Below are 24,334 nucleotides of genomic sequence, written 5' to 3'. Positions count from 1 at the left end.
CCTCGTGAGTGGAGACTGATCTGATCTACATAGTCGGGATAGGTGCGAGTCTTTGGTGCCAAATCCAGCAGTCTGAAAGGCTGACCCCATTGGTGCTGGTCTGGGAGATACAGACGAGGGTGTGATGTTTCTGTGCCAGCACGGGAGGAACGGACAGGGAAGTGTGAAGTCATGACCTGTCATCTTGGGCCGAAGCGTCTGTGTCCACGTCAGCCGCTTCTCTTCCTCTCAGTTCGATTTGGAGGTCTCCAGCATTTGTACAGGATGAGATGGGGTGTTTTGGTTTTGTTTTGAAGGATGGCTGAGGCTCTGGGTTCCCACAGAGGGAGGGGGAGGGGAAAGGCAGGCGGGGAGGTGGCCTCATCCCTGAGGGAGGCTTGGAAATTGATTTTCTCTGTGACATGTGGGTGGCAGGTGAGGTGAGGTGAGTGGTGGGGGGCAGCACGGAGGGAGCTGGTCCTCACCTCGGCCAGCCTGGCGTGCAGAGCCTGGGGCAGGGCAGCAGGACTGAGGCAGCCCCAGCTTCACCGTGCTGGGGACCTGGGAGCTGTCCAGCATGGAGCCGGCTGGAACCAGCAGGGGCTTGGCCCGCAGGAGGCTCTGCCAGGGGCCCTCTGTGGCCCGCTGCCCCTCTCTGCTCTAGGGCTTGAGAGACCAGTGTAGGGGATCAGACCAGAGAAGGGAATGCTGGGGCTTCTTCAGCTGTGAAATGTTTATCCAAAGTTCCAGTCCCTGAAGTCTACTGCCATCTGGGTAGTGAGGGGGACCTGGCACAGTCCCTTCCAAGGGGATTTCAGGGCAGTCTTTGTTGTGACTGATTTCAAATCAGAGAGGTGGGAGAAAATCGGAAACGTTAGCTTGGTAAGTCATAGCCAGATATTTGAGGAAACTGGAAGAATTCAGGACCCAGCCCAGTTTACAGGTACATAACAAAACCTTAAAGATAATTATTAGGATTAGAATCTACTATCTCTAAAGGGACAAACATATTTTTTTTCTCTTTACAATACCCCCACTTTTTTACCAAGGATAATCACAGTAAAACTAATTTGTATTAAACTTGGCCTGATTATTTGTATAAGTGCAGCAAGAAGAGTGACTGATCATTTAAGTCCTTTTTAGGGCTGCTTTGTTACAAATTTTCATAAGGAGTCTCAGACTGAACTCTCAAAAGCCTTCAAAGCCAGGAAACCAAACCAAGGACATGGCCATCAGATTTGACCTGCAATACCTTTTCAGTCACAGCCCAGCCCCGGCTGGAGCTGCAGTCCTGGCGCAGCCTCCCTGCTTCATTCCCACTGGGGGTCTCAGCATGGTGTCTGGAGGAAGCCGGTGTCCCCACTGTGGGTGGGAGTGCCGAATGACATGGCCCGGCGGGGAGGGGCTCTTCCCATCCAGAAGCTCAGCTCTCCCTGGACACCAGCTGCTGACCTGGCCCCGGCCCTTGTCCACTCTGCGGACACCTTGGCAGGCAGCCCGTAGGGGGAGGGGTACTGGCCTGTGGTGCCTGTAGGGCCAAGGCTGCCCTGTCCCCAGGTCCTCTGGGCACAGGTGTGCACCCTGCCTGTCTACATGGGTGGCTTCTCCCTTCTAGAGGCTCCAAAGGGAAAGACATCAACACCATCAAGTCGCTGAGGGTCCTGCGTGTGCTGCGGCCGCTCAAGACCATCAAGCGGCTGCCCAAGCTCAAGGTGCGAGTCTGGAGTGGAGCCGTGGGTGTGTGTGTGTGCGCTCATGTGTGCGTGTGGGCACACATGTACATGTAGATTGTGCGTGTGTGCGCATGCGTGTGCACACGTGTACATGTGGGTGTGCATTGTGGGGTGCACATGTGTAACTGGCCTGGTCCCCTGCAGCTTCCCGCATGGGGTGAGGATGAGCAGGGCTGAGGGGAGGCCCCGCACTAGGGAGGCCCTGTGTCGCGTGCGTGGGGCGGACTCTCAGCTCTGTGGCCCTCCCCGAGGGGGCTCATTCTCCGCAGTGTCCTGTAAGGCTCCTCTTCCTCAACCCAGGGGCGCCCGATGGGACAGCGGGTTTCGTCAGCAGCTGTAGTACAGGGGGAAGGGCTGCGGAGAGACGGAGGTGGGCTCACAGGGAGATGCGGGGAGGGCAGGGGTTCCCTGAAGCGTGGTGTGGCTTTAGAATTGTGCTGCAATCTAACAGTTGCTGAGCTTGTACTTAAACTCCCTTAATCCTCCAAGACTGTGTGCAGTAGCGTTCGGAGCAGCTTGGACACGTGGGCCATGGAGACCCTAAGCGATGTGGGGTTACGGCAGGCAGTTTGCTTAGAGCCGCAAGTGAAGGGGCGGCTCCGGGGGTGATGGAGGCTCCAGGGGTGGGTGGGCAGGGTCTGTGCTGCCAAGGCAGCTGCTTGTGTCTGGATTGTGCCAGGTGGGGTCTCGGGAGATGGTCGTGGATCTGCCTTTGTGCACGGCCAGCCGGAACCAGGGCCAGGGCAGCAGGGAAAGGCTCACTGGAGAACAGTGATAGCCCCTGACAGGAGGCCCGGGCGGTGGTAACAGACGGGAGTCTCCTCTGGTTCATGGACGTGCCCCAAGTCCCTGTCCTGAGCTGGCCTCCGCATCACCGCTTCCCCATCCCGCTTCCCACCAATGGGCAGGGGCCAGGCACGGTCCTCGGCCCGGCCCGGCCCCTTCCCTCCGCGTCAGCCCGTGGCCTGACCCCGGCCCCAGCACCAGCTTCCCCTCAGCATCTGGCCCCGCTGCCTGCAGCACCTTTTCTAGCACCTCCTGCCCACCCCATCCAGTCCAGGATCACCCTTCTAGAGGAGGACAGCGCAGGCAGCTTCCCACACAAGGCAGCCGGTCCCGGTGCAGACCCTTGCGGTGGTCACGGGCCTGGCCCCGCCCCTCATGGCTCCACCCCCCGCAGGCTGTGTTTGACTGTGTGGTGAACTCCCTGAAGAACGTCCTCAACATCCTGATTGTCTACATGCTCTTCATGTTCATATTTGCCGTCATCGCGGTGCAGCTCTTCAAGGGGAAGTTTTTCTACTGCACCGACGAGTCCAAGGAGCTGGAGCGGGACTGCAGGTAACCGGGCAGGGCGGCTCCTCTGTCCCCAGCGCCGCGCCTCCCTGGCAGGACGGGCCCTTCCTGCCCGCACACCTCAGGGAGCTCCGCGTGGCCACTGCCGGGCGTCCCGTCGGCCCTCGAGATCCAGGCTGGGCCCTAAGGTCAGAGGGCCGCCCCGGGGTTGGAGCCACTTCCCCGTCCCCCTGGGGCCTTGGGCCCCAGCAGAGCAGACAGGAGAGGCGCCCTCAGGAGGAGGAGTGAGGGGGAGGGTGGCGCCGTGTGGATGCCGTCCTGGACACGTCACAGAAACGGAGTCCTGTGATTGGGGTCCTGTGTGTCCAGCTTCCACCACTAGTACTGTGGAGGTGCCTCCTGCTGCTGCGGCCTGTGCAGTACTTCGTCCCCTTTAACGGCCAGGTGTTTATTCCTTCTTCAGTTACACCTCACTGTACTGATCCAGTTATCTGTTGGTGGACATGTTGGCCGTTGTGATTACTGCTGCTTTGAACATGTGTACAACTTTTTCTGTGGATAGGTGTTTTCATTTCTCTCCAGTATGAACGTAGAAGTGAGATTGCAGGGTCACGTGGTGGTTCTCTTTATCAGTTTCAGGAGCTGCCAGACAGTTTTCCAAAGTGGCTGGACCATTCTGAGTTCCCACCAGCATGTCTGCGCTTTCTCCACATCCTTGCCAATACTTGTTATTCTCCTTTTTAAAAATGTAATTATAGCCGTGCTAGTCGGTATAAAGTGGTGTCTCATTGTGCTTTGATTTGCATTTCCCTGATGATTCACGATGTGGAGCCTCTTTTCATGTGCATATTGACCATTTGTAGGTCTTCTTTGCAAAAATGTCTTATTCAGATCTTTTACCCATTTTTTAAATTAGGTGGTTCGTCCTTTTTATAACCGATTGTTATTGTTCTTAATATAGCCCTGATACAAGTCCCTTATCAGATAGATGATTTTCAGTATTTTGTTCCATTCTGTGTGTGGATGATGTCCTTTGAAGCACAAAAAAAGCTTTCAATTTTGATGTAGTCCAATTTATTTGTTCTTTTCTGAGGCCCCCTGTGTTTTCTTCTAAGAGTCTTATAGTGTTAGCTCTTACATTTAGGTCTTTGATCCATTTTGAGCTAATTTGTATACATGGAGTGAGGTGGGGTCCACATTTATTTTCTTACCTGTAGATACCCAGTGGTTTCAGCACCATCTGTTGAAAAGACCGTTCTTTCTCCACTGAATGGATGACCCTTTTCAAAATTCAGTTGACCGCAGACACAGGGGTTTATTTGGATCCTTTGTCTTTAACCTCTGACTTCCTCTGTGTTCCCACTCCCAGGGGCCAGTATTTGGATTATGAGAAGGAGGAGGTGGAAGCTCAGCCGCGGCAGTGGAAGAAATACGACTTCCACTACGACAACGTGCTCTGGGCCCTGCTGACTCTGTTCACGGTGTCCACGGGGGAAGGGTGGCCCATGTGAGTGCCCCCCTGGTTGGTCAGGCTAGAGCAGAGGGGCAGCCAGAGCGGGGAGCTCAGACTCTGCGTCCGTCACTAAGCAAATACCCCCCGGGCTCTTGTACTTACCGGGTGAGACATGGGCCTGCCCTTCGAGGGTGGGCAGCCTGGGGAGCAGGAGATTAGCCAAGAGCACAGCACCGTGACCTCCTGAAAACCCTTGTTTAGTGGCTGGGGGCCGGAGGGAAGATGGGCCCCTTGGCGTCTCCCTGTGCTAGCCTGTGGCCGCAGTTAAGGGGAGCCCAAGGGATGCGTGGGTTCCGGGGGCTTCCTTTGGGGCTGAGGAGACCACCCTTCAGAAGGCAGGGTCGATGCTCTGCCAGGAGACCCCGCTCAGCCCAAGGCTTTCTGGCGACAGGTGAAGCTGATGTGGGCAGGTTACCAGGTGTGAGGTGAGAGAGAGCCAGGCAGCGCAGGACTGCTGGACCTCTCCCACCTCTCCTCCAGGGGGTGGGACCTCAGGCACACTGAGACATCCTCTAGGAGGTCCCCCAGTAGCCCTGAGTATCAGCCCTACTGGCGAGACAGGCCCCCACCCGGAGCCACGGCCCTCCTGAGGAGCAGGCCTGGCCCGCACGTGGCACCGTCTCGGGGCTCAGCCGCAGAAGCCTCACCTGTGACACGGTCTCGTCTTTCCCGGGGCCGTGCCCTCCTGGACTCCCCTGACGCTTGGCGCTGGTTCTTGGCCCAGGGTGCTGAAACACTCGGTGGACGCCACCTACGAGGAGCAGGGCCCGAGCCCTGGGTACCGCATGGAGCTGTCCATCTTCTATGTGGTCTACTTCGTGGTCTTCCCCTTCTTCTTCGTCAACATCTTTGTGGCCTTGATCATCATCACCTTCCAGGAGCAGGGGGACAAGGTCATGTCTGAATGCAGCCTGGAGAAGAACGAGGTAGGCGGCTCCCCTCCCACTCCATCTCCTCGCAGGCCCTCCAGTGGGCAGTGTAGGCAGGGCCCCTGGGCGCCCCTTCTGTGTGGGAACCACTGGCCAGCACAGGGCAGGGAGGGCTGCCCAGAGGAGGCCTTCTGGATGAGGGCGGGGGGTGTGCAGGGGCTCCGCAGGGTCCCAGCTCCCCCGCCCCTCCCTTCCTGTGCAGAGGGCTTGCATCGACTTCGCCATCAGCGCCAGACCCCTGACGCGCTACATGCCCCAGAACAAGCAGTCGTTCCAGTACAAGACGTGGACGTTCGTGGTCTCGCCACCCTTCGAGTATTTCATCATGGCTCTGATAGCCCTGAACACTGTGGTGCTGATGATGAAGGTGCGTGGGGCCTGCGTGGTGGACCCCGGCGCCCGTGGGCGGGAACCCGACTCCAGCCTGCTGGAGGGCTGGCCTCCTCCTGTGGGGTATGCGCGGGAGTGGGCGTCGCCCCGGGTGCTGGTCAGCTCAGGGTGCCTGCGCAGCCCTGGGCCCCCAGTCGTCTGTGGGCTGAGATCGTGAGAAGGTTCTGGGAGACAAGGGGGACCGGGAGGGGGTCCCCGTGCAGCAGGCAAGTGTGAGGGGATGTCATCGTGGGCCCCGTGGGGTGTCTCAGGGCAGCCAGGCCTGGGGCCAACGGTAGCCGTTCCCCGGGCAGTTCTATGACGCGCCCTACGAGTACGAGCTGATGTTGAAGTGTCTGAACATCGTGTTCACGTCCATGTTCTCCATGGAGTGCGTGCTCAAGATCATCGCCTTCGGGGTGCTGGTACGTGCCTTGGCCCCTCCTGGCCTTTAGGTTTCTGCATTCTGGTTCCCCCTCTTCAGGGGACCTTCGGGGGCCCACCGTTTGGAGCTGGGGATTCCCAGAACCCCCAGAACACACGTGACCCTGGAGGGGCCCCAGGGAGGGGGCTGCCGGGGTCTGCCCGCACCTCTGCCCCCGCCCTGCTCCTGGAAGCGGTGGGGCCAGGCTCCTTCCCTCTGGATGCATGGCCTTGTGCTCTCCCACCTGCGGCGGTGGTGGGAGACTAGAGGCCGCCTCCCGCAGCTCCTTGTCTGGCAGAGCCTCACCGGCCCCAGCACTAACTGCCCTTCTTTCTCTCCAGAACTATTTCAGAGACGCCTGGAACGTCTTTGACTTTGTCACTGTGTTGGGAAGTATTACTGATATTTTAGTAACAGAGATTGCGGTAAGTAGCATCTCCTGGCCCCGCAGGGCCCCAAGTGGTTTCCTTCCAGAGGTGTTCCCTCACTGAGCCTCCAGGCCCTGATGGCATTAGCGCCTCCCCCAGAGCAGATCCCCACGAGCTCTGGAGATGGAAGCTCCTCTCCAGAGGCGAGTGTGGGGATGAGTTTGGCGGGGGGGGGGGGGGGTCCTCTCAGCAAATGCTTTTTCTTGGATAAGAAATTGGTTCCCAGAAGGTCTTCCGGGCCGGTGGCCTGAGAATCACCTGGGAGCTCCATGGTAACAAGTGACCAGGAAGATAAGGATCTCCTAGATTTGTGTGTATCTAATACATACACATCTAACAACTGGTGCCAAAAAGATACAAACTAAAACCAGTAAGAATTTAGAATATTTTAAAGTATTAGGTTTGTTTTACATATACGTGGTGTGTGTGTGTATGTGTACACATGCTGGAGATTCTTATTCTTACTAAAATACATGGATTTTATCTAAAAACTGACTGAGGGCTAGAACATGAACTTGTCTCAACAGATTTGAAAGAATCTGAGTCATAAAGCAGTATTCTTTAAGCACAACAGGTTAAGTTAGAATTAAATGGCAAAAACCACATTTATTTTTCTTAGGTTGAATTCTCTAGGAACAGACACCAAGGTGAGGGTTCTTGTAAAAGTTATGTCTTAGGATGTGTTCCGAGGCAGAACCCATGGAGAGAGGTTTGGGGAGGTGGATGGGGAGAGAAGGACCAGAGGTGCCGGTGAATCGGGTCCCCCAGGGGCCCTGGAGACAGCGTGGGTCACACCTCAGAGCTGCAGAGTTCTTACCTCTGTGCCCACCAGTCCTCGGCTAAAGGCTGTGCCCGGAATGTCGCTTCCCAGACACCCGAGCGCCCCGAGGGCAGGCGAAGCAAGCTCTGGCCGCCTACACTGCTGCGGGTGAAGGGCCACGTGCAAGGTGGGGGCATCTGCTCACAGCCCTGGCTCACCCTGGCTCTGCCCACACCTCACGTCGGGTCGCGTTGCTATCTTCAGGGTGGTGCTAGTCACGACTTCTGGGAGGACGGGGTTGATAGCAGGGCGCCTGCTGCCGGACTGGGGGTTTGCGTCATCGCTGGGGTCCCCTCACCTGTGGCCAGCCCTCTGCTGCTCTGGTTGCTGGTCTTGCCAGGTGACCCAGCCCTCTGTGCTGTGCAGCCCGGGCCCTGCTTGCCATACCCTGTGTGGCTCTGGCTGCTGTGATGGTCCAGGCACAGTTCAGACTGGTCCCAGGAACCTCTAGAAAGGCCCTGGGAGCCCCTGATTTCCAGACGGACTTCTCCCTGCTCCTGTGCAGGGCCAGCGTGGAAACTCTGGGGAACCCAGAGCGACAGGAGCCGCCACGGCCTTCCTGGGTACCACAGTGGAAGTGGTCTCTAGCCCATTTGAGTCAGGACCCCAAGATGCGCCTAGCCTGAGTTTGTGGGGATGGTGACACAAAGTCCCAACGGGCTGCTGGAGTCATGGTGACAGGGGCCACCTCCACTTCGGCCCCTTGCTTCCTGGATCCATGCGGTTTACGGGTCAGGCACCCAGTATGTCTGTTGGCCGTTAGTTCATCTTGAAGTGCAGCACCCCAAACCCCCTGAGGTGCCCCACCAGGCCAGCTCTTTTCTGTGCCTGTAAGAGGCCATCTCAGCATTTTATCAGAGCGACACCTCCTGAGTGATGTGGAGTGTGACATGCTGGTGTGTCCTGGGTCTCCTGCTCCTTTGCCCCGCCTCCGCTGGCTCTGAGTTGATGGCATGTGGCCTCCCCTGTTAGTAAATCTCTGACGCTAGTGCATCATCAGAGGCAGGCCCGCACCCAGGCTATGAGTGATCCTCGTTGAGACAAACCACTGCTGCTTCCGGGTGAAAGGTTCTCAGGTAGGCAACTTACCACCAAGTGGCTGAGTGACAGCTCCAGGCGTGGTTCCCTGTAGAGGCCTAAAGGTGGTCTCTGCTCACAATGAGCTGGCGTTCAGTAGTGGCCATGGCTGGGTCAGCCTTGCCAGGCACAGCCTTCATCCCAGCCATCACAGTCACTGCCTTTGTGGGTCTGCCGTGTGAGCGGGGGCTGGGAGGACAGAGGCTTGCTGACATCTGTTGTCCACACAGCCTAAGGCGCGTGGGGTTTTCGTGTCCCTACGGCTGTAGGTGTCCGGGGTGGACGTTAACATATGATGCCTAGACCTGCACATGGTGCCCATTCCCACATCCAGAGGTGGCCTCTGCCACAAACTTTGTTCCCTCCAGAGGCCTGACCAAGCTGTAGCCTTTGCCTAGGACCCTGTGGTCCTTACCACCAGCACCTTCACGCACACACACACACGCGCACACACACGTACTCTGGCAGATCGGGCACATCACCAGAGCTCGGCCTCACCACTGTCTTTCAGGCCGACGCTGCCTGGGGCTCTGGTGAGGCCTGCACCAATGTATTAAGCCAGTCCCTCCATAACCAGGTTGGAGTGTTTCCTCGACTTTTAGTGATCATCCCATGATGTGCTGGGGAGGGGTGAGCTGAGAAAGAGACAGTGGTGCCACAGAGGTGAGCGGTGTGGGGGCCAGGCCAGCCGTCGTGTGACGGTGCCCTCTAGGCTTGCCCAGGTGTGACCCCGGATGTAGCACTTCCACGGTGCACTGGGTTGTTGCTGGGCTGGTGGCACATGGCCCATGAAGACGAGCTGTCTGTGGATGAAATCCAGAATAATCTAAAACGGATTAAATGTGAGATGGCTCAAGTAAGTTTGCTGCGTTTCATTACGGCGCCAGCAGTCCTGACAATAGACCTAACAAGGTACGTGTGCAGGACCTCTTTGTGGAAAATTACTAAACTTTATTGGAAGATGCTAAACAAGACTTGAATAGATGGAGTTATACATTATGTTAATTAATAAGTAGTGTCAGTGTCATAGAGATGACAGTTTCTCCCAATTGATCTGTAGATTCAATGCAATTTCAATAAAAGCACCAATGGTTTTGTTTTTCTTTTTGTTTGTTTGTCTGTTTGTTTTGGAATTTGACAAGCTGCTTCTAAAATTTATAAGGAAGGGCAAAGGCTCCCAAATAGCCAAGATACTTAATAGAAAGAAGGTGCTCCTGGGGTGCCGTGCCAGGGAGGTGACTTCCTGCAAAGCTGTAGCAGTTTAGACCGTGTGGAGTAGCCCAAGAGCCTGGAATCAAACCCACTCGCGTGTGGAAACTCTGGTGTGTGACCGTCTGTGGGCGTAACTGATGATCAGTACAAGGAAAAAGAGGAACTGGATCTTAGTTCGCACCATTCACAAAAATACTGCAAATGGATGAAAAGACAAATATAAGAGACAAAAACTTTAAAACTCTTAGAAGAAAATACAAGAGATTATTATTTTTTTTTAATTAATTTATTTATTTTTGCTGCGTTGGCTCTTCGTTTCTGTGTGAGGGCTTTCTCCAGTTGTGGCAAGTGGGGGCCACTCTTCATCGCGGTGCGCAGGCCTCTCACTATTGCGACCTCTCCCGTTGCGGAGTACAGGCTCCAGACGCGCAGGCTCAGTAGCTGTGGCTCACGGGCCTAGCTGCTCCGCAGCATGTGGGATCTTCCCAGACCAGGGCTCGAACCCGTGTCCCCTGCATTAGCAGGCAGGTTCTCAACCACTGCGCCACCAGGGAAGCCCACAAGAGATTATTTTTAAGACCTTGAGATAAGGACTGATTTGTTAAGCAAAATATATATAAAGCACCAGCCATAACTGGAAAAAAATTGATAATATACAGTTTCTGTGTATCAAAAGGAGGAAGGTCAATCCATGAACAGGGGAAGGATATTTGCATCACATTCCTTCACGTATACATGTTAAAATATTTATGCAGCGCCTATCATGTGCTAAGCACCATTCTAAGTGCTGTGACAAAAGATGAAAATCCCCACTCTTTCTAATGGGAGAGACACGTGGTGTCAGACAGGGACCAGGGAGAAGACAAAGCAGAGAGGGTGTGAGACACTGGGGAGCCGTGATTGTGTGCCACTGAGATGGCGACCCCGGGTCAGGAAGTCTGGGCTCGCAAGGAACCCGAGCAGGTGACAGCGAGTGCAGAGACCCCCGCCCCAGGGGTGAAGGAAGGGTGGGCGCTGTGGCTGCACAGCGAAGACCTTGCAGTCGGTAAACCTTGGCTTTTCTTTTGAGTGAGATGGGAGGATTTGGAAGGTTTTGTGAAGAGGAATGACACGATCTGGCGTTTAAGACCACAGCCCTGGCAGCTTTGTTGAGAATATTGTGCAGGGCACAGGCAGAGCCAGCGAGCCCAGTCAGGGCTGTCATAGCCAGGTTCCCCGAGAGACAGACCCTGAGACAAGAATGTGGTGCAAGTCGTTCATCTGGAAGCCAGCAGAGAGGCAGGCAGCCCAGGAAAGGCGCTATCAAGTCAGCTACCGTTACCACCCCGGGGCTCTCCCAGCAGCCGCTGTCCGCCGCGGGTTGAAGGCTGCTGAGGGGAGGGGGCCAGAGAATGATTTTTTCAGCAGTTCACCCTTCATTAATGTTAGGGCCTGGGTATTGTGTCCTGGCCTGGGAAAGCTCTCAGAAACAAAGATGTAAGTGCTGACAACTGGGTAGTGGGCCTTGGAGGATGTGTGTGCAGCCAAGCGTTACTGCTGTGAGCCAGGAGAGGATCTGGGAGCTGGGATGCGGTCAGACATTGTCAAGTTCTGGGTGTAATTTCCAGGTAGAGCTGCAGACGTGGGTGTGAAAGATGAGGCAAGGATAGCCTCATACTTTGTCATCTGAGTGCCTGGAGAAGTGGATTGTCATTCACTGAAAAGAGAGGGAATTGTGAGGAACAGGTTTGCTGAGGGCGGCCCGGCTGCACTTGGTCCATGTTAGAGTTCAGTCCTGCTGTCCTCCCAGGAGTCGTCCAGCGGGCAGCCGGAGGGGACTCAGGCCAGTGACGTAAGGCTAGGGATCGTGAGCCTGTAAGATGCGATGGGCTGAGATCCATGGGGGAGAAGAGTGTGAGGCCAACATGTAGTGAGCAAGGCTGGAGGGCGGAGGCCTTCCAGGCTCGCAGTGGAGGTTAGTGTCCAGAAGGTGCAAGGCTCTTCTGGGAGCAGGAGGTACGGTGGGGCGTCTTACAAGACAGAAAACACAAATGGCCACAGAGAGGTACTCAACCTTACTTGTAATCAAAGAAATGCACAGTGAAACGGCACTGAGATGCCATTCCACACCCAGCATTGGTCAAACAGAAACCCTGAGGTTGCCGGCTGTAGGCGAGGATGTGGACACTGCTGCTGGGTGTCGGTCGGCTCGGTCTCTCTGGAGGGGTGGGCGTGTGTGCCTGCCCAGGGTGCCTGGCAAAGGAACCTGGAGACGTTTGATGTTCATGGCAGCGTTGTTCGCAGTAGCGGCGGCAGAAGTGGTTTATTGACACAGTGAATGGCCCCCTTATCAAGAGGATACTTCCCCAAAGCGGTGTTTGCTCAGAGTCAGAGCACAGGTGTGCCTGAGCCCAAGAGGGCCACGTACAGTCTAATCCCGTCGCAGAGTTAAGAACAGGCAGGTATAAACGTGTTTTAAGAGTTTGAGGTAAAACAGTGAAGAAAAGCGATTATTAACAAGAATGAAGGATAGTTACTACATCTGGGGAAGAGAGAGACAGGAAGGGCTTCCAAAGTAATGGTGACATTCCGTTTTTTAAGCTGGGTGAGGAATATATGGATATTTTATTACCTTTATTTAAAATACATGTGTGTACATATACTTGCACGTATTCTTTTGTTTACGTGAGATGTTTCATGGTTTTGAAAAGTCAGTAATCTGAATGATCCAGGCAAAAAGCTGAAAGCTGCCATCTTAACAACAAAACACGGTTATTTGTTCCCCCGGCTGCTGGCCTTGCAGCACTGCCCGGGCGCCGCCCCTTCGCTGTGCACCCCTTCTCACCCAGAAGTAGTTCCCCAGCGTGGTTTCTGCCTAGGCTCTCCGCCTCCTTGGGCACAGGAGTCTTTATGCCCCAGATAAAGGCATCCAGACACTGGGCTCCCAACTTCAAGGACACAGCCCTGGGGGTTTGGGCGTATGTGTGCCCCCTCAGCAGAGGGGTGACGGCTGGGAGGGCACCCACAGGAGGGGCAGGCAGGGCTGCCCGGCTCATGTCGCAGAGGCACTGTCTCCCAGGGGCACCTCCCCACAGAGAGGCCCCTCAGCTGCTGGAAACTCGAGGGAGGGCGGCTTGCAGATGTTCGAGAACTTAATCCCAGCAAGACCTCCAGGGTAGCCACCACCAATCCTGGACGCCCAGCAGGGCTGGCGGGAGGGCTGAGAAGCTGCTTGGTCTGAAAGCTCAGCTGCCCCGGCCACTAGTGATTTCAGAGGGCAGTCTTCACCCTGTCCTGCCTGGAGGAGGAAAGGTGAAAGGAAGCCGTCTTGTGGATTTCGGTGTCTTTTTTTCTTTCTCCATTGTAGTCACTTCATATGTTACTTTGTGGATGCACTTTTTTTTCCTTAGGCAAAAATATGAGTGTCAGTTCCCACCCCCGACTTAAAAATCACCATAGAGCAACAGTCTTAACCAGGTTCACGTAGAGAACGCACTCTAAGCAAGCATAAAACTGACATTGATTTCTTTGCCTGGAAATAAAAAAATCAGTGTTTGCGAGTCATCTTTGGATTTGCATTACAAACGGAAATGCAAATGATGCCCCTGTCTGCATAACCTACAGATTTCAAAAATGTGTTTTGATTTGGTACATTTTAAGCAAAATATGCAAAGTTTACCAAAATCCTAAAAATTTCCAGTGAAGTATTCAGAGTTTGAGTTTTGCTTGTGTCGGTGACTCATTTTCTCTTTTGTTTTCTGTTTCTGTTCTTGATTTACCCACACCTACCTGCTGACTCACGTCACCCAACCAACATACAATGCGAAAACCATGTCTCCGTCTGTATGTTGTGCGCCTGCTGCTCAAACATCCCAATTTGTAAATAATACGCAAATATCCATCCATGAAAACATCACATATAGGAAACGGTTGGTTTCGTGACTTTAAACAGTTCTTAAAACTCCTCGCTTTGCTTGCTCTGGTCCTTCGCTCTCCTGCTTCCTGTCACCTCCTGTGCTCAGAGCCCAGCTGCACCTGCCCCTCTGGCCTCTCACGCACTGTCCTGGCTCCTGGGGTCTAGCCGGGGCTTCTGAGGGCCCCCCCAGGGACCACCTGATCACAGGAACGGGCCTTGGGCTGAGAGAGGAGGTAGGGGCTTCTGAGTGAGAGGCAGGTAAGTGATGAGGCTGGCTCAGAATTGGGGAGGTTTTGTAGGATGTGAGTTTGGACCTGGTCCCCAAAAAGTCCATGGTTTCTGCTGCACAGTCATCTCCCTTCTGCTGTCTCCACTGGCAGACTAAGTAGACTTGGCTCTGCACAGTGGCCTCTGACCTGGTCTCCTGTAGGGTCCTTGCTGGACGTATCTTCCGTGGGGGCCTGGCTGGGGGGGGGCACCAGGCGGGGGGGTTGGCCTGAGTAGAAAGAGGGGCTCTGCCCCAGGAGGGAGCAGAGGTCTGGGCCTTCATCCCAGTTCACACATTCTTGTGTGCCCTGGTCAGCGAGCCTGTGTGGAGCCCGTGCAGGTGCTGTGGACGGAGCCTCCTTCCGGGTGAGGGGAGAGAGAAGATGCTAGGAGCAGAGTGAGCTGAGGCCATGACTGCAAGTTCGTGCAAAGTAGCAGATTCTGAGATTGCTGCTACAGAAAGTGAATGCTTGTGATAAAGGTTTCACAATCAGCAAAAAAGCTTGAGTTTTGAGAAAAAGCTGTTTGATGCTGCCGAAATACCAGGCCACATCTTTCACACAGGCTCTGCTCGTGGCACCAGGTCTCTGCTCGGCCCTTCCCGTCCGCCTGCTCTGTGCCCTCCTCTGCCTTCATGCCAGTGTCCAGGATACTGTGCGTGTGTGGGCTCTCTCTCCTTCTCTCTGTCCTAACACCTCCATCGTGTGGAGGTGGAAGCTGGCACTCAGTGGAGCTGGGGCCCAGTGTCCCCTCAGCGTAAATCAGCTCCGTGTTGAGGGCTGTGATGCTGACCTTTCCTGGCTCAGCGGCAGGGGCCATAAGGAGGGGCCTGGTTTGGAAGTAGATGGGGTTGCTCGTGGGTGCAGCAGAAACCATGGACTCTGGGGGGTCGGGGCAGGTTGCATCCACCTCCAGGGGGTTGGCTGAGGCCAGGGGTGACGGTGCTCAGCGAGGGGGAGGCCGCTGTGTGCTTGCTGCCCCTGCCGTCCCGCATGCAGTCTGCATGGTGGTGTCTGGCGGCTCGTGCCCGGGTGCAGCCATGGTGCGCTCAGCCTGTCACACTGTGCTTGCGGCATCTGTGGCCGCTGTCACCTCCGCCCTCACGGCTCTCTAGGGCTGTCTGTCTGTTGGCACCTGCACCCTCTCCTACTTGCCCGTGGAGCCCCGAGAGAGAAGCCGGGGAGGAGGGGTGGGACCTGGGTCTCAACAGAAAGTAGGAAGGGGCTGCGTTCACGCATCCAGTAACTGGAACGAACAGCGCCTTCCGCTGCCATCTGTGGCCTCCGTCTCTTCCTTCTTACCCAGAAGCTTATATTTCCCCCCAGTATTTTCAGGAAATCTTGTCTGTCCCAACCGTCTGAGCAAATTGCTTTGGTCTTGGCCCCTCCAGACCCACCTGCGCAGGTGGTTTGAAAGCAGACACCCCTGAGGTGGCAGCTACCCCCTTGCTGTGCTTTACTGTCTTGTACAAAGGGTCCCCTGGCACCGTAGGCAGTCCCCCCTTGCGTCCCTGTGCCCGTCCTCCTGAGGCGACTGGCTCACCTGAGAGTCCTCAGGCCCGCGGGGCTCAGATAGAGAGTGTGGATGTGTCTCATCCGTCCTGTCTACCCCTGAGGTTCTCTTGCCCCAGCACGAGCCAGTGAGGGAGCTGCAGGGAAACGAGTACACCTTCCAGGGTCACAGCCCGAGGTTCACCTCTGCCTGCTTGCTGACCTGGACCACAGCCCTCCCTCCTCGTGCCTGCCGACTGCCCCCTCTCCCTGTGGCACTGTCCAGAACCTGGGAGCCGTCCCCCAGGGTAGCTGTAGACAGTCGCCAGCAGAGACAGTCCAGAGTCCTTGGTGGGAAGCAAAGAAGCCAGCCCCTGAGACAGGCAGTGGAGGGGCGGAGTGAGGCCCGTCTCTCCACCGTCGCCTCGTCCCAGCCAAGGCCAGATGGGCAGCCCTGGAGAGCGGACGCGGCGCTGCCCAGGCCCTGCCGCCTCCTGCGTGAGCTCTGCCGCTGCACCTGTGCTCTCTTTTCTCTGTATTCGACCACTGCATCTGGCAGCACAATGTGTCTAGCCTGAGCTGCTTGCATATTTCAAAGCAGCCAATTTTGGGGAAGCTGCCCTCAGGCTGCGCGTGGGCACCTGGTCTCCAAGCAGACAGGGCAGGAAGCCGCCTGGGCCTGCGAGCACCCCTGCCTACTCACGGACGCCGAGCAGGGCCGTGCCTCCAAAAGGGATGGCCAGGAATTCAGGTGCCCCTGGGCCAGGGTGGAAGCCTCGCTCCCAGGTCATCCGTGCAGTCCAGAGACAGTTGGGTCCGTTTGTGCCTGACTTCGACCCTTTGGATGAGGGGGCCGTGCGAGATGGCTCGGGCTCTCTAGGGCAGACACCGGGTAGTGGGCTACGGAGGTGTCTTCCCTGGCGTGGGCAGCAGGACCAACACCACCTACGCCTCCTGTGGTGACCTGCCTGCGGGCACCTGCCCAGGCCCGGAGGAAGGGCCTGCCTCTTGGCTGGGCCCCAGGCAGGCCGGGGCCTTGCTGGCTGTGTGGTAGCCCTGCCCCTGGGCAGCTGGGACGTGCCCTGTGAGAGGCCGTCAGTGTTGGAGGCCTGGCCTCAGGCACCCTCCCCTTGCACCTGGCAGCGGGGGCTGCTTCATGGGACTTTTCTCTACCCACCCCGTGGAGGGCGTTTCTCTGATTTGCTGCATGAGAAGCGGTTTGCAAAGACAAGCTTCACTCTTGGAAGGTTTCCTGGTGGCTGATTGCTGTTTAGACTGTGAAGCGGTGACTTTTTGTTCCGTTCTCTCTCTTCACCCGCTTTTCTTTGGGGCACAGTGACTTGGGGAGGTGGGGTGGGGAGTGGCCGCCCTGCGCCCGTGGGAGGCTGGTCTCCGAAGGTCAGAGCATAACCTCTCTTCCCTGCAGAACAACTTCATCAACCTCAGCTTCCTCCGCCTCTTCCGCGCTGCCCGACTCATCAAGCTGCTCCGCCAAGGCTACACCATCCGCATCCTGCTCTGGACCTTCGTCCAGTCCTTCAAGGTGAGGCTGGGCATGGCCAGGCGCGGCCTGACCCCTCCCTTGTCGTGCAGGCTGGGGGGCTTCTGCCGCCACTGCCCGAGCGCCCTCCTCGGGAAGGCTGGGGCAGGTGCCCACACCTCCCGTGGTCCCCGTTGTCCCGTGATGGTTTGTAAGGACACTTTCAGTTTTACGGAGAGTATCTTGTTTATGCTCACAAAGGGCGGAGGTGGCTTTTATGACTTGATTTTTAGATGAAGAAGTTGACGGTAGCTTGGTGGTCAGTGGGGTGGGTCTGCAGTCAGCTGAGGCCAGTGTGGCCCCAGAGACCCGGCCACCATCCGCTCTCCAGACGAGTCTCAGGCAAGGGGGCAGGCCTCTCTCCTGGAGCTGACCTGTCCTCCCTTTGTCTCTACAGGCCCTGCCCTACGTGTGCCTGCTCATCGCCATGCTGTTCTTCATCTATGCCATCATCGGCATGCAGGTGGGTGTGCACAGGGCCGTCGCACAATAACGACGGCAGGTTCGCACTTTGGCATTGTTTCTATGAGCCAGGTGCCGTTCTAAGTGCTGTATGAACTTAATCCTCAGAGAGACTCTTCTGTGGCTGAGGCCAGGCAGTGCCACCCTTTGTGGGCAGATGCCCAGCCCTGCTTTCTAGTGGAATCCTGCTGGGCTGTGCTGGGGCGCCGGTGGGCACCATTGCTTGGGTGCTGGGCCCCCACGGTGGTGGAGTGTTTGAGCACGTATGCAGGACGCCGAGCGGCCTGTAGCGCAGCAGCTGGTCATTCTTTTGGCCCAGCAGCACTTCTGAAGGACAAGCGTCCTGATCCTGTACAGGAGATGATACTGTTGAAGGAAAAAGTCAACAGGGTCATACCAGGTCACTGTCCTGGTCAAAATTAGCTTGCGTATTTTATCTTTATTTTGTCAAAGAATGCTTTGTCAGCTATTTGGGAAAACGTTTAAAATACACAAAGCAGTGCCCCAGTTGATACCTTTGGTATCTGGCCACTTTCCAATAGTAGGGATGGGAGATGGACTCAAATGTTAGTTTGTAGTGGAAAGAGACAGTGTCTAAAGGTTAGCTGAAAAGTGATTTTTAAACTTTATTTCCAGGGGTTGAAAAGTTGTCTTGCTTAAAATTTTCTGAGATCTGATGCTGTTTAAAACAAATATATATTTTTTCTTGCTTTGGTCTGTGGGCATACAAAGACATGTGTCACTGATCTTTATTTTTATTTTTTTTATTTTTTTTGCAATACACGGGCCCCTCACCACCGCGGCCTCTCCCACTGCGGAGCACAGGCCCCGGACGTGCAGGCCCAGCGGCCATGGCTCACGGGCCCAGCCGCCTCATGGCACGCGGGACCCTCCCGGACCGGGACACGAACCCGCGCCCCCTGCATCGGCAGGCGGACCCCCAACCACTGCGCCACCAGGGAAGCCCCTGGTCTTTATTTTTGATGGATATATGATGATTCATAAATTTTCATCTGGATTCCAGATTTTAAGCTACTTAGAGTTAGGGACTCATTTGCATTTCTAACCTTGAAAGAAAGAAATTAAAATGCATAGAAAGCCCATTGTGGTGTTTGCACAGAAATGTAAAGAGAAAGGTTCAAGTGACGTATCGTAATATCAGTATAATTACTGGTTTGGAGTCATTGATGAGGCAGTGAATTTTAAAACACTTCCCTTCTTCTGTCTGGCAGAGCCCACCAAAACTTAGCTCTGGGTCCTCCTTTTACTAGTCACGCTGGCAGATCCCTGGACAGGCTCAGAGCCAGAGCCAGAGCACGCTGGGCCACGGGACAGGGATACGTTTGCCTCTCCAGAGGTTTTCTCTACCCTGGAAATGCACAGATGCTGCTGGAGCTGGAAGCCACCAGCCCCAGCAGCAGTGGTGGCGGCTCCTGCTGGGGTTCTCTGGCTAAGGGCAGCGTCCTGTCCCATGTGGGTGCACACACACCATCTCCTGCCCGGCTGCAGCTCCTGAAGACCCAGCAGCAGTGGTCTGCAGCCTTCTTCTCCACTTCAGGTATTTGGAAACATCGCCCTGGACGACGACACCAGCATCAACCGGCACAACAATTTTCGGACGTTTCTACAAGCCTTGATGCTGCTGTTCAGGTGCGTTGTGGGGAGGTGTGTCCAGGCTCAGTGGCTTCTTCACTCAGGATGGGACCACCCCCCAGCCCTGGTCACACTGGCTTCTCCGCAGTGGACCTTTCCAGTTTCTCCTCTTTTCCTGCTTGTTCTTTCCTAAGGGCTCCTGGGCCTCAAGACAGCCTGAAGGGGAGGCCCTGAGGAGGTCAGCCTGAGAGCACCAGGCCGGGTTCGCCTCCTCCACCTTGTCTCTGCTCCCCGGCAGCAGCTGCAAGGCCTCCAGTGGGGCTGCAGCCCGAGAGGTCTGGGAGGACAGAAAGTGTCCGAAGGACTTTTCTTGGTGTGCCGGCCCCAAGCTTCCCGTCTGCTCCCCTGAGTGATTCCGGGGACCTGTGCCATCAGGAGAAGCAGGGCAGTGGAGAGCTGCTGTCAGCAGCCTGTACCCACTCAGTGGCCCAGGGAACCCAACCGGCCAGAAGTGCCGTTCTGATGGGAGGCTGAGGCTCCCAACAGGCTGCCCAACAGCCTCAGCTGTTCCTGAGGCTCGGGGGTACAGCCAAGGGGAGCACCAGGGCGGGGCCTGGAGGAGCATAGGCTGGTGTCAGCTCAGAGGCCTCCCTGCGCGGATGTGTGTGGGACGGCTCCCCAGCCATGGGTGTCAGGCGTGGACACCCGTGGGCTGGGGCTGTCCACCCCCATGGCTTGAGAATGTACTTGTGGGCGGAGGCCAGAGAGTGGAACGTGTCTCCCTCCTTCCCCATGACCCTAGGAGGGGAGAAAAGAGCTCTTTATAGTGACTTATGGTGGAAGGGTCCTGACAGCACACCCTGCCTTGGGCCCTTTCCTGAGATTTCACCATCTGTGTTCACTTACGTAAATGCATCGGGCGGGCTGCTGCCAGGCCCACCCTTGGGGACCCCCAGCACATCTCGCCCTATGCAGATGCGTTCTGGGCACCGTGGGAGTTTTTCTTTATATGGAGGGTGAGCTCAGATCAGGCCTGCTTCACTGAGCAGCCTGGAGAGAGTTTTTGACTTGTTCTTTGCAGCAGATGAACAAGCATCCTTAGGCTTTTTACACTTTCCCCAAATAGTGTCGTTTCTCTGGACTTTAGCTATTACATTAACTTTATCTCTTTGTTTATTAATAACGTGCCTTGTGCCACAAAAGACATGAAGTAAGCCTTGGTTTTAAGCCTTTGATCTCAAAGATCTCTCTTCCTTCCTCATCTTGGTGTCACATGTGGGCACCCTCGTCATTCAGGCCTGGCACGGGCTGACCCAGCCATTGTCCGTAGGGAGTGGGCCCAGCTTCTGCCCAGGGCTGACCACATAGGGGCACAGGGGGGACCCAGGCCTCTGGCCCACCTGCAGGTCTGGTGCACATCTGGCCCCTGGTGCAGAAGCAGAAGTCCACGCAGGAGGGGCCTCTGTAGTAGCTGCTCAGGGTGGGGGTGTTCTTGATGTGTTCGAGAAGCAGTAGAAGCTGGGGTGGCTGGTGTGGGGTGAGTGGGGACCGCGGCAGGGGGTGAGGTCAGGGAGAGGGCAGGCTGTGGGCAGTCATGTGGATTTTAACTTTTGCAGGGAGTGAGGGGGGTCATTGAGGGTTCATTGATCTTATCCCTGGGCTGCTGGCAGGGGAGCAAGCATCCAGTTAAGAAGCTGTTGCAGCAGCCCAGGGAGTGGGGGGTAGTACGTGTCTGGCTGGTTTGAAGGCCTATGAGCTGATGATCAGGATACGGTGGGAGAGGAGGCGAGGGTGACGCCCGCGTGTTTGGCCTGCACGGAGGGAAGGGTGGAGGGAAGACTGGGCGGTGGCGTGCTGGGGAGGAGATCAGAATCCACAGAGGGGAGGTCGCCATGGTGCTGACTTCTGGTGCGGTGGATCTTTCCCGTAACTAGTGCTTCCCCAGTTATGATCAGCTTGAAAAGCTAATGCCTGAGGTTTCTTTTTAAGAAGCAACATCTGATACCCAGACCTCACACATGTGCAGGATCCCTGTGGGAAGGAGCCCAGCTCTCCTGAATTCCCAGGCTCCCTCCCAGGGCCGGTCCTGGGCCTTCCTTCCTGGGCCTCATGCTCTTCCCTCTTCTCAGGAGCGCCACCGGGGAGGCCTGGCACGAGATCATGCTGTCCTGCCTCGGCAGCCGGGCCTGCGACGCGCTCGCCAATGCTGCCGAGTGTGGGAGCGACTTCGCGTACTTCTACTTCGTCTCCTTCATCTTCCTCTGCTCCTTTCTGGTGAGTCCCGGACGCTGTACCCATCCCGTCGCCTGCGTCTGCCGGTCTCAGACCACCTTGGGCCCCCCTAGTCTCTTGCTGGTCCCTGATGTTGATCCATGTCACATGAAAGCTGATTCCATGTCGATGGTCCTCGTTTCCCCAGAGATGAGGACCTCATTAATCCTGACAGGACCCACTGGGTAATGAGCTCCTGTGGGCCTGCCTTTACTTCTGTGGAAGGGGTTTTAAGTTTCTGTAGGGCAATTGTCACTCAGTTCTCAGCTTCTAGAAGGACTTGCACCGTGGTGATAAGATAGGAAGCAGCAGAATTCCAGCCAGCCTGCCTGTGGCCCATGAGCTACGGAAACTCATGGGGTCAGGTTGGAGGTGTCAGCGGGCTGGGTCCCAGGGTGTGGATTTTATTACAAGTCAGCAGAAGGCTCTGGGACACTGTGAGCAGTGGCATCATCTGCTTGACATCTTAAAACCTCACTCTTCTGGCTTCTGGCTTCTGGTCAGGAGAGGCTGTAAGTGAGCAGGAGATAATTGGAGGTGACAGTTGGAGAGGGTGGGTGTGAAAGAAGTTGTGTGGACTTGGGCTGCATTGTAAAGGTAGAGCTGACAGGATTGATGATTGAACATGGGCATGAGAGTAAAAGAGGGAAAAATGCTGCCTTCTGGGGTTTGCTGGGGTGATGGAGTGAGTGGTTCTTCCCCCGAGATGGAAAGGTTGGGGAGCCGTGGGCATGGGGATAAGGAGGGAGGGGTTAGAGACACATGGGGGCCTCTGGGCTGGAGATGTGAATTCGTCGTCGTTAGTATTTGGTGTATCCATCAGGCTTGATGATACCCTCTAGGTCCCTGTGTGGTCCAGAGACCCACGGCTTAAACATTGCCTGAGCACTGGTTAGAAATGCAGATTCCTGGGTCCCTTCCAAGACTTGCTGTATCAGGATCTCTGGGAGAGGGACCCAGGAATCAGTTTTAACAAGCTCCCCGGGTGATTCTGTGTGTGCTAAATTCGAGGAGCACTGACCTATGGAGAGTGTGGTTTGAGAAGAGGGCTGAAGACTCAGCCCTGGGGGCATTTAGGAGACAGAAAGGAGCATGGGGTCCAGAAGTTGATTCGGAACAGTGAGGCAGGTGAGAGCCAGGAGAGGGCAGTCCCCTAAAAACCAAGGGAAGAAAGTGTCCCTAGTGGGAGGGAATCATCAACCATGTGAAATATTGTTGGGAGGTAAAGTAGAATGATGACTGTGGTGTGGAAAGGTAGAGGCCGTGGGCGCCCTTCACAGGAACAATTTCTTTGGAGTGTTAGGATCAAAGCCTTACTGCAGCAGGTTCAAGAGATAATAAGAAGCGACGAGCATAACAAGAGTGGACAGCTCCTCTCCACAGTGGGCCGTGCTGAGCAGACACTTCAGATTTACAGTCATAACGTTCGTGCAGGACCAGCCAGCACAGTTTGAGCTTTTCTCGGGCCATATTCTCTACTTGGCTCCATGGGTAGCAAAGTGCATTATTCAGGTTTGGAATTTAGCAGACAAGTGCAAGGAGGGGAAAACAATGTGTGTAAAAGCATCATTTTAGTGCTGGATGTGGGATCAGGCTTGGGGACAGGAGGGAGGGGAGGGGCAGGACCACTGGATCAGAGGTCCCCATGGGACACAAGTATTAGATGAAGTGAGCCAGAAGGATAGGAACTGTGGGCAGAGAGTGAGACATCTGTGGTTAAGACTTTGGAGGTGGTAATGGTAATGTTCATTGGTGGTCACTGGTAATGAGTTGTTTTGCACAGTCATACGAGTAAGGGGCTGAGATGATGGCGGGAGGCTGGGGGGGCGGGACGTCAAGGATCAGAGAGGCCAGGCAATAGTTGACCCATCTCTGTGGATATTAACAGCAACAAGAGTTAAAAGTAGGGCTTCCCTGGTGGCGCAGTGGTTGGGAGTCTGCCTGCCGATGCAGGGGACGTGGGTTCGTGCCCCGGTCAGGGAGGATCCCACATGCTGCGGAGCGGCTGGGCCCGTGAGCCGTGGCCGCTGGGCCTGCGAGTCCGGAGCCTGTGCTCTGCGACGGGAGAGGCCACAGCGGTGAGAGGCCCACGCCCCGCAAAAAGAAAAAGGAAAAAAAAAAAAAAAGAGTTAAGAGTAGATGTGGGGACAAATACAGCAAGTCAGGTGCACATTTCCCAGGAAGCAGGGGGAGGTTGGTACACCACGAGCCTTAAACGGCAGGCTTTTTTCTTAAGAGGATGGAGGGGGCTGTCAGTGTTTCACCTAGAGCAATGGGAAATGAAGAATGTTCAGGTAAGATGAAGATAAAAGAATTTCTGTTGATGGTGAACTGTGAGTTTTGGAAGGTACAGTAGAAGGTCGGGGTAGTTGGAAAAGGTGTGCATTTGAGACAGATGAGCTTGCATATTGATAGAAAAATACAGAAAAATCTATGAAACTAGTGTTTCACTAGTTGCCAGAAACCAAGGAGAGGATTTGCATGTTGAGGTCATTCCCTGATACCTCAGAAGACCCACTGTGGGCAGTGGGGAAGGAAAGCTTTCTGGAGAGTCACCCGTCTTGTAGGTAGTGGGGACACTGGTCTCTATGAAGTTCAAAGACATCTGGTGCTACAAGAGCCAGCCAATCCATGGGTGCAAGGTTGAGCCTACCAGGTTGGCTTCACTGTGCTCTGGCTGCAGAAATACGGTTCCATAGAAAGCCACATTCATGATGCCACACCATCCACAGGACCAACACTCCCTGGACATGTCAAGGGTGAGCCGAGGCATGACATTATTCTGTTGATTCCATTCATCCAGCAACTCCACTTCTGAGTATATATCCAAAAGAAATGAAAACAGGATATTGAAGCAATATCTACACTCCCATATTCATTGCAGCATTATTCTCATTAGCAAAGATAGGAAACAACCTAAGTGACCATCAACAGATGAATGTATATAGAAGATGTGATACACACACACACACACACACACACACACACAATTGAATAGTAGTATTCAGCCATGAGAAGGAAATCCTGCAATTTGTG

General features: G+C 55.3%; 1 protein-coding gene across 1 annotated transcript in view; it reads left to right on the top strand.

Moving 5' to 3' along the window:
* CACNA1B (calcium voltage-gated channel subunit alpha1 B) overlaps nt 1-24,334 on the top strand; it is a 196,512-nt gene that overhangs the window by 148,664 nt on the left and 23,514 nt on the right. Inside the window, exons 25-35 of the mRNA XM_082628592.1 lie at nt 1,595-1,691; nt 2,893-3,053; nt 4,378-4,515; nt 5,246-5,447; nt 5,653-5,817; nt 6,134-6,244; nt 6,585-6,668; nt 16,859-16,975; nt 17,370-17,435; nt 18,993-19,084; nt 21,157-21,301. Of these exons, the coding sequence (XP_082484718.1) occupies nt 1,595-1,691; nt 2,893-3,053; nt 4,378-4,515; nt 5,246-5,447; nt 5,653-5,817; nt 6,134-6,244; nt 6,585-6,668; nt 16,859-16,975; nt 17,370-17,435; nt 18,993-19,084; nt 21,157-21,301 (1,378 nt within the window). The remainder of the gene's footprint in view (nt 1-1,594; nt 1,692-2,892; nt 3,054-4,377; nt 4,516-5,245; nt 5,448-5,652; nt 5,818-6,133; nt 6,245-6,584; nt 6,669-16,858; nt 16,976-17,369; nt 17,436-18,992; nt 19,085-21,156; nt 21,302-24,334) is intronic.

The sequence above is a fragment of the Mesoplodon mirus genome (genome assembly GCF_964341445.2).
Source record: "Mesoplodon mirus genome assembly, chromosome: 1".
NCBI classification, from domain to species: Eukaryota; Metazoa; Chordata; class Mammalia; order Artiodactyla; family Ziphiidae; genus Mesoplodon; species Mesoplodon mirus.
This window is presented reverse-complemented; position numbering and strand designations above follow the sequence as displayed.